This window comes from Monodelphis domestica, chromosome 8 (assembly GCF_027887165.1).
Source record: "Monodelphis domestica isolate mMonDom1 chromosome 8, mMonDom1.pri, whole genome shotgun sequence".
Taxonomy (NCBI): Eukaryota; Metazoa; Chordata; class Mammalia; order Didelphimorphia; family Didelphidae; genus Monodelphis; species Monodelphis domestica.
The window spans coordinates 200,862,431-200,872,503 of record NC_077234.1 but is presented as its reverse complement, the minus strand read 5'-3'; the positions used below and the strand labels follow the sequence as shown (position 1 = coordinate 200,872,503).

Sequence of the window (10,073 nt, the reverse complement as noted above, 5' to 3'; positions counted from 1 at the left end):
CATCAGGTCTCTCCCTCCCAAAGGCTGACAACACATCCCTCTAAGCAAATTCTGGCACTCCGGGTTGGATGAGCTTTGCCTTGGACAAGAATGGCGCCATTTTGCACTGGATCAGTTAGATTGCTTGCCCAACAACAATTCAGCATTTAGAACATTTACAAAGGTGTATTTTCTCCATTAAGGTTGCAAATGAGATATTGAGAAATATCCCCAAGCTCATTTTAGAAAGAAAAATCTTTTGTTTGTTTGTTTGTTTGTTTTTTATTAGGACTATCTTTAAGGCCTTAATTCACAATACATTATTCACATTGTTACAGTTTAAGTCAGTGAAGAGGTAATCAATCAATCAATCAATCAATCAAGTCATTAGGTCTGAAATGGATTCAACAATGGACTTGGCTAGGATTTCATATAAAAATAACTCAAGGGTTACATCCTTTACACATCAGTTAAGGACTAACAAGTCTATGACTGTAACTGCAACTGTCAAAAACAACAACCACCCAACTCACCACCATACCATAGCGTTGAAGCCTTGGCTCAGTTAGACCCTCCTGTTAACAGTAGTCAGTTGAGTGCTCCTCCCTCAGACCAATTAGTGTGTCCAGATGTGTCTGGGGTGATGCTTAGCCATTAGGTTCCCCTTTTCAGAGATGCAGCACATGTCAGGTTTGGCACAGATTTTAAATCTTATTTTTCTTTCATATTTTCCACTATGGAGGCCCATTCTTGCTTCCATAGAATGCCATTGGGGCAAATTGTGCAGCTGGTTGTAAAGATCATGGAATCCTGTGGAGCTGGCAGGGATCTCAGAGACCACCCAGTTCAACCCCTTTCACTATACAGATGAGGAAAATGGGGGCTCGTGCAAGATAATCAAAGTCACACAGGTAGTGACAGAGTCAGAATTTGAACCTAGGTCCTTTGACTCTAACACACTTTCTTTTACATCACTCACCTTGCTGCCTGGATCTCTGTTGCCATCATTGGTATTATTTGACATCCTTGTAAATCACATATACACAATACTTTTCAAAGGGCAGGTTACAGACAAGGTACTGAGAAATATTCCCAGTAGCTAAGAAGACAGCACGCTCAGGAAATCTCCAGAACATATCACACCTGAGGTTTAACTGATTTCTTTCTAGTAGGCCCATGCTAGGCCTTGTTGGCATTGCCATGGGGCTATCTATACTTGCAATAAGGCTGGTGTGTGACAATTGGAGGAGGGAGAGAGAGAGACAGACAGACAGACAGAAAGACAGAGAGAGACAGAGGAGAGACAGAGACAGAGAGATAGAGAGATAGACAGACAGACAGGCAGATAGAGACAGAGAAGAGAGGGGGAGAGAGACAGAGACAGAGATAGAGGAGGAGAGAGAGAGAGGAAGACAGGGAGGAAGAGAGAGCCAGAGACAGAGAGAGAGCCAGAGAGAGAAAGAGACAAAGAGACAGAGAAGAGAGGGAGAGGAAGGGAAAGAGGATGAAAGGGAGGGAGAGATGGGGGCTGTCAACAATATGGGGCTCAAGACTTCCTTTGCTACTTTGGCTATTAGAACCCCTCCCCCTTTTAAAATTCTACCTTCAGGTGGAACAGTGTATGGTTCATCTGTAAGGGCTTTCCCCTTTCCTACTTAGCTATTTCTCTAGATGTGATGGCAATGGTAAGATCTGAAGACATTCCACTCTTTCCCCTCCAATAGCTAGACTGCTACCCCAGGGCTGAGGGGCATCCTTTTCCTGTTGCCTCTTGCACTTCAGGGGGTTATTCTGATATTACTAAAACTGCTAAATACAATCCTCCCCATGAGGGGACAGCAAACAAGTTAATGCCACTGAATTTTTATTGCTGGTGAACTCTAACTCACAACTTTTAGAAATGCAAGTAGAAGCCATAGTCCCTCTCTAGGGCATTTTGCTGAGATCCAAGGCAAGGGTGATGAATTAGTATCCCAGGTTTCCAAGTATACTAACAATGTGGCCCTAGGATCAGGAGAGGCACCTTGGAATAAGTAATAGGAGAACCTAGCAAGCACCCCGAAATGCACTACCCTTGTTCAGATGAGGGCATTCAAATATTGATTGCTACTGGGTAGACTGTATAAAAAGCAGTGTCAGGATGGTATTTATTGAACCCAAAAGATCTGGGGGAAAGAAATCATCCTAAGCCTTCCTTAATGCCTACAAAGCATCCCCCTCTTCCAATAAGAAAAAAACTTCTTTCTCCCTTTCATCTCAAGCAATCTAACATGAACTTTGGAATACTTGGACTGGATCAAATGAACTATTTGGACAACAAAGGCTTGGAATTTATAATATCATTATGCAGGTAAATTTTCTCCATTAAGAGAACCTCCTGAAGTTGCTCTTTGGAACATAAATAAGTAGGGGTGTGGAGTGGAAGAAATCAAACCTTTCCAATGTGGCCATGAAAAGACAACACCAAAAAAAGGTGAGGCTTCCTCAGTTTTTATAGAAGTAAAAAAGGAAAAAAATTGGAACCCAGAGGTATAATTTTATCATCAAATTTGAGTCTTTACAATTTTCACAGTCTGTTAACTTCTCTATTCTTCCTGTCAGCATTAGGTACCATTACTGGCAACTCATAAATGACAATTCCTCCTACAGTCCATTAATTCATTAGAGATTGTCTTTTTTTTATTCAATTGCTGCCCCAAACCCCTCTTAAAATTATATTATTTTCCTCAACCCCCTTTCCCAGGTTAAATTTTTATTCTTGTTTTTGGGGGGAGAAGAGAGGGCCAAGGATGTCCTGGTTACTATGGTACCACTCAATGCCCCCAATGCACAAATGAAGGATAGCTACTAAGAGGGGTTCCACTTCACATGCCGAACAGCTAACAACTGGCCAATGGTTATCAACTGGGAATTTTAGAAAAGGAAGGTGCAGTTCAGGAAACCAGTTCTGGGTTCATGTACACAGCTGGGTATCCCTTGGTTTAAGGAAGACACTTCTCTCTTCCATCAATTTAGCAAAAAATCTGGCTTCTGATACCCAAAGAGCTTAAAGTCTCCTTCAAAACGTGCATATAGACGGCGGATGTCTCTTTTGCTTACTCCCAAGAAGTAGTGTTCCACCTTGGTCTTGTTATACACAGTAATGCCTGGAGGAATCGTTGGGTAAGATACTAGATGATCAATCCCAGCTTCCTTCAGGATATAGGGGGCATCTTCCTCCAAGGTCTCATGGTGCCCAATCACATTGTAGTTTATTTCACAGGGGGCACAGAGTTCTACGTACGTCACCCAGTGGATGATGTGGTCCCCAAACTGGAGATCTAACCACCTATGGTTTGGGTCACCCAAGTAACGCACAAAGTCCTCAAACTGAAGACCCCTGGTTTCTGTTCGGTTCCTTCTGTATTTCCTAATGATGCCAGGGGCGATCTCATGCCGATACCAAGGCTCAAACCGAGGGTTATGGACAAACTTATCCTTAAAAGCAGAAATGAGTCTTTCAAAGGGATCTCTCACGATAAAAAATTTGAAGTATGATTTTAAGCTAAAGAAGAAAACAAAGGAGAAGTCAATGAGTACAGGAGTGAAGGCAATTTTACAGCAATGGTGCAAGGGGGTGAAGCAAACATGTTTAACATGTGGTTAAAAAAAAACCCAGAAGGAATGAGGGTATGGTATCTTTTTGTCTGGAGAGAAGGGTTCTGAATGAATTAAGAGTTTATTTATATATACATATATGCATATATATAATATAATTGTACATAATAACATAATTAAAATATAATAAAATATAATATAAAAATAAATGTTATGTTAAGTGTGCCCACTTCTAAGTTAATTTGAGTTATGTAGAAGAGAGAAGAGAGGAAGAAAAGACAGAGCTTAGAATGATCAGCAGAATATAGTTTGCATTTAATCAATATTTGTGGTTTAGTTTCATAAACTTGCATTCTAAATAGCAGAATGTAAACTGGACAGGATCACAATCCATTGAAATCGCCATGGCCCCGTGGAAGCTGGGAGAAAAATATTTAAGGAATTGGTGATTGTTACTGTTAAATGAATGAAAAGATATTTAAGAATTCCTTTTTTCCCTTAATCATTACTCTTTGATATTTTTGTTCAGTTGTGTCTGTCTGTGACCCCATTTGGTGTTTTCTTGGCAAAGATCCTGGAGAAGTTGCAAATTCCTTCTCTGACTCATTTTACAGATAAGGAAACTGAGGCAAACAGGGTTAAGTGACATACCTGGGTTGCACAGCTAGTATATGTCTGAGACTGGATTTGAACATAGGTCTTCCTGATTTCAGGCTGGTACTCTATTCACTTTGACACTTAGCTACCCATTGTTCCTCTAACTGGGGTCAGTCCTAATTTATAAGTAAAACTAATTTCAATATTGATCTGAATTTAGGCTAGGCCCCTAAAATTAAGTCTCTTTGAAAGAAAGACAAAACGTAGGGGTACACTGAAAATTAACACTAGGTTTTATTCAAGCCTCAATCAGGGGAAAAAACTGTAATGCATAGTTGGATAAATTTAATTAGAGTGGTATCTACCCAAACAATTACTATTTGTTTTATTTTTAAAAAGGGTAAACAATTTTATTTATTTTTCTCTCTTCTTTCAGTTACATCTATGTGGTATATATCTAACTTATAGGCAGGGATGGTTCTGGTCTCTCGCCACAAATCACCTATCAAATAAATAACAGCAGCAACAATACACGAGTGTTAGAAAAAAGTGTTGGAAAAAAGTCTATTCAAAATAGAGTTGCCCCTGCAACTAAAGCTATTAACAGTTTTTTAAAATGGCTTAATTTTAACATAGATGATATAAATGAAATTTGCCTACATTTCACGAGTTTTCAAATTCCTAAAGATGTGATTTTTATTTATTTTTCATTTATTTATTTAAAAAACCCTCACCTTCTGTCTTGGAATCAATACTATGTATTGGTTCCAAGGCAGAAGAGTGGTAAGGGCTAGGCAATGAGGGTTAGGTGACTTGCCCAGGGTCACACAGCTGAGAAGTGTCTGAGGCCAGATTTGAACCTAAGACCTCCCATCTCTAGGTTTGGCTCTCAATCCACTGAGCTACCCAGCTGCCCCCATGGTCTGATTTTTAATATATATATATAAATATTTGGGGATATGAATCATGTAACCCTGGAAAAATATTCTAAATTAATTAATTAATTAAGTTTATATATGTATATAGAATAAAAAAACAGGTTAAGTCAAGGTTCTCTGAAGTTGGCTGAATAAGGAAGGCAAACATTTAAGACTTAGTTAAAACCTGTTCAACAAAGTGGGGAAACTATCATATCAAATCTCCTTTTTTCTAGGGTAGGTTTTAGTACACTGAACATTCTGGCTCTGATTTCACAGATTATTCATCTTGTTTTTTATTGCTTACATTATTTCATGTCAAGTTTGGCTCACCAGGGAATAAATATCTCATTTATGATTCCTTCCTCATGGACAACCCCTGCCCCTGCCCAAATATTAAAAGGAGCTTTGATCGAGGGGCTAGTGAGGAACTAGGTTTTTTAATGAGGACATTAAAGATGGATTCTATCAGTATTTGGGAAGTCAATGTTATTCATTTTCCTTTTGGCTCTTGATTAGGAAAAATCTCTTACCGTTTCTGAATTTCAGAGTCACTGAAAGAAGACAAACGTGGTAGGCCATTTTTTTCATGGTCATGGACAACATTTTCTGGGATGTCTTCAATGGAAGGAAAAACTCCTGGGAAGCAAACAGAGAGAGAAAACCTCCTAAGACAAGCCGCTTCCTTCCAATGGGGGGGTGGGGGAATTACCTAACCAACAGAGGGTCAGCTAGGCAGTGAACCAAAGAATCAGGCCTGAAGTCAGGAAGATTCTTCTTTCTCTATTCAAATATGGCCTCAGATGCTTGAACAAGTTGCTTAGCCATGTTTGCCTCAGTTTCCTCAACTGTAAAATGAGCTGGGAAAAAAAAAAAGAAATGGCAAACCGTTCCAGTATATTTGCCAAGAAAACCCCAAATGGGGTCATTCATTAAAGGGACTGAAACAACTGAACAACAGAAAGCCCCAGAGAAGACCCCTTTTCTCCCTAGTAGTTGTTCAAATCCAGTTCTGAAGGAGTCTAAAGCTCTTAGAGAGTTAAATCTCTCTCTTTCTCTTTTTTTTTTTTTTGAGGGAGAAGGGGGATAATTCCAACTTGCTTGTTCCTTCCTCTGCCTTTGCTTTCCTAATTTGCAGCCCAAGGATGTTTCCGGAGGGGATAGTACCCTTAGAAGGTAAGCAAAGAGGCACACAGTGTTGGTTCTAAGTATCCTGGCCATGATGCTCTCAGCAAGCTCTCCAGGTTATTTCTGGAATGCTGGGGGAGACAGTTATTCCTGGCAGCTCTATTCACGCACAGCCTCCTCTGGGCAGTTTTCCTTCCCTCTGGAGGATTTTGCTAACCTATCATCCCCAGCCCCAGAGAGCTGGGCTCCCAGGCCTCCAGGTCTAAGCTGGAGAGATCCGGTTAGTCATCTTGAGATTGTGGCACTTCCAGAAGTTGGGAGGCTGAATAGATCCTAAAATAACAGGATGAGGAAAAGTTTTAAATAACCCAGAAGCCAATTGGGCAGGGGGAAGGGTTGTCGATGAAAAAAATAAGTGGAAAAGAGAGTGAAAAATTGTGATGATTCCAGATCTTGTAATGTTCAAACTGGGTTAAATGCCCAATTAAAGAGGCCACAATGGCTACAGTTATAAAATGAAGAACCTTCTATTCAATTTCTAAAGTTCTGTAGTTTTTATTCTGGCCTGAAATGGTGAAAATCTGCTAGAGTAAGAACTGTTCAGTCGTTTTTCAGATTTGTTTGATTCTTCATGGCCCCGTTTGGGGTTTTCTTGGCAGCAGTTCTGGATTGGTTTGTCATTTCCTTATCCACTTCCTTATAATTTGACAGATGAGGAAACTGAGGCAAACAGGGTGATGTGACCTGCCCAGGACACATAGGAAGTGTTTGAGGTAAGATTTGAAGTCAGGCAGATGAGTCTTCTTGATTTTAGGCCTGGCACTCTAGTCACTGTACCACCTGGCTGCCCCAACTGGGTCCACCAAAGTGGAATGTCATAGAATAGGAATGGATTATAGTGACTTCATTGAAAAGATTTGATTCCGCTGTTTGTTACCCATCTAACTTTCTCAGTGTTGGTTCTAGTAAATTTACAGTTTCAAGGACTTCTATTTTCATCAGGGACCAGAGAGAGAGAGCCAGATGAGGAGTCAAGAAGACCCAAATTTATATTCTGCCTCTCACAACTTCTTAGCTCTAGGACTGTGGGGCAAGTCCTAGAAACTCTCCATGCCTCAGTTTTCTTGTCTGTAAAATGTGGATAATAATACTTGCAGAATTCCCCCCTCCAGATTGGAAGTATTAGGGAAAGAGCGTTAGGTACAGAATAAGAGACCTGGGTTTGAGTTTACTACCTATGTGACTGTGGGCAGTTTCTATCTTTGAATCTAATTTTCTGCATCTGTAAAAAAAGTGGGTTTGGAACAAGGTCTCCTCCAGCCCTAAACCTATGTTCCTATGAACCTTCCCTAAACAATCCAATTATTGTCTGCAGTCAGTCTGCTTTATTGATTATTGCGTCATAGATTCAAAGCAGCTAGGCAGTGAAATGTAAAGGGTGCCAAGTCTGGAGTCAGGAAGACTCCTCTTCCGAAATTCAAATCCAGCGTAGAGTCTTACTAGCTATATTACCCTAAGCAAGTCACTTAATCCTATTTGCCTCAGTTTCCTCATCTATAAAATGACCTGGAGAAGTCAATGGCAAACCATTCTAGTATCTTTGACAAGAAAACACCAAATGGGATCATAAAGAGTTGGACAAGACTGGAACCACTCAACAACAGCAGAATGAGCTGGAGAAGTCAATGGCAAACCATTCTAGTGTCTTCGATAAGAAAACCCCAAATGGAATCATAAAGAGTTGGACAAGACTGAAAACACTCAACCACCAACACAACAACAACAGAATGAGCTGGAGAAGTCAATGGCAAACCATTCTAGTATCTTTGACAAGAAAACACCAAATGGGGTCATGAAGAATCAAACAAGACTGAAAACATATGAACATCAACATTATAGATTTGGAGGTAGAAGGGGCCTTGCCAAGACCCTATTTTACAGATGGAGAAACTAAGTCACGGAGCAGTTAAATGATATGTCTAGAGTCACATAGCTACTAACTGTTTGAGGCAGGATTCTAACCCAAATCTTTCCATTCTGGATCCAGTGCCCTATCCATTCTACCCAGTTCTCAATGCAGATGCCCTATATAGGTGTACTTATTTACTTGTTCATAAGGTACAGGGTGCCATGAGGAATTATTTCAAGCACGACTCCAAGCAGCTATTCATTTTTCTCTTATGTAGCTCTGTGCAAATTAGTCATCTATTTTTGTTCACCAACTAAGACTCCTGCTCCTGTAAGTGGATGTTTACTTCTTCAGAATGCTGTGACTCATGCTACCATGGCATACTTAGGGAGACATTTTTATACACTCATTGTCTTAGACGCACATTGCAATTTCATTTTCAGATTGCTAGATTGGACATGCTGCCAAAATACTCATTCAGGCTTTTATGCAACATATCTCTTACACTGAAGATGAACTTTACGAATGAAAGGATAAATGCTTTCATTTTTCTCTCTTTCTATTCTTGTCCCACTGAAAAAAATGCGAATGACCCAAAACATTTAAAGTAATCTACCTCTATAGAGGGCAAGCAAGACTTAGGAGGGAAGGCCTGGAGTTTAGTGACTTCCCCAAGGTCATCTAGCCATCAGAGGTAGAATTTTAACCTACATCTTCCTGACTTTGAAGCAGGGTCCTTCATCCACTGTTATTGCTGCTTCAAATATAAAGTAAGCTACACAATAAATAGAAAAATAATTAAAAATACAATGTAAGCAACATAAATAATAGACTGGAGGAAGAAAAAATTAATAGGTTGGAGGATGGAGAAACAAAATGGATTCTCCAATTTTACATTCTTTTCTCTTTTTTTCTGGGACTGCCATTAACGTTTATTTGAAATGTGCTCCTTTCAGGGCTGATTCAATGGACCAAGGTAACAATTACCATGAATTTTGGAAAAGAATAATGATCGTTTCTGAATAGTTGTTTAAATAAGCAATTTCACAGAACCTTGAAAAAGAGCCTAGCAATTCCACTATGAGGTTATCTATCTATCTATCTATCTATCTATCTATCTATCTATCTATCTATCTATCTGTATGTATGTACATATATACTCTATCTATATATTATTCTATACATATACTATGTATAACATTTTTTACTTGAAAAAATTTAAATATATTTTTTACTTGAAAACAAGTTGACTCAGTGGAACACACACACATATAAACTTTAAGTTTTACATATATATGTTCCACTGAGTCAGTTGTTTTCATATAAATATATATCTTCTACTGAGTCAGCTTGTTTTCAAGTTAAAAACCAATTTTTTTTCAGCAGAAAGGGCATGAGCTTAACTTTGTTATATGGCAAGAAGATAAAGCAGATGCTCATGAGCAAGCAGAACAAAAGCACTTAGCACAGTGTTTGGAATACAGCTGGTGCTTAATAAATGATTATTTCCTTCCTTCCCTTCCCATCCCGGGTTCATGCTCAAATACTCTGTCTACAAATGAATAACCAAACAGATCCTAGCCTCCCTCTAAGCCTTTGTTTCCGCAGAGGTCACCTCTCCTAGAAAATCATCAGTCAAGAAGTGTCTGGGGCAGCTCAGTGGCTCAGGAGATTGAGAGCCAGACCTTGGGTTCAATTCTGGCCTCAGATGCTTCCTAGTTGCATAAGCCTGGGCAAGTCACTTAACCCCAGTAGCCTAGCCCTGACTGCTCTTCTGCCTTGCAACCAATATTTAGTGTTGACTCTAAGACAGAAAGGTTTAAAAAAAAGAAAAGAAAAGAAGTGACTTCAGATTAATTTGCTCAACTCATAACTGCAGCGGTGACCCACATATGTGAAATTTGGAAAGTTCAATGAGGCAGAGAAAACTAATCAATGATTGATCA

At 39.5% G+C, this 10,073-nt stretch overlaps 1 protein-coding gene across 8 annotated transcripts in view; it reads right to left on the bottom strand.

Annotated features, from left to right (window-relative positions):
- Nucleotides 1–236: 236 nt before the first annotated feature.
- Nucleotides 237–10,073, bottom strand: part of CHST10 (carbohydrate sulfotransferase 10) — a 53,926-nt gene continuing 44,089 nt past the window's right edge. For all 8 annotated transcript variants that reach the window (XM_007501133.3, XM_007501134.3, XM_056807768.1 and 5 more), the window contains 2 exons: nucleotides 5,624–5,729; nucleotides 237–3,523 (listed from right to left, as the gene is read on the bottom strand). In XM_007501133.3, coding sequence (XP_007501195.1) covers nucleotides 2,986–3,523; nucleotides 5,624–5,729 — 644 coding nt within the window. In that variant the 3' untranslated portion in view covers nucleotides 237–2,985. The remainder of the gene's footprint in view (nucleotides 3,524–5,623; nucleotides 5,730–10,073) is intronic.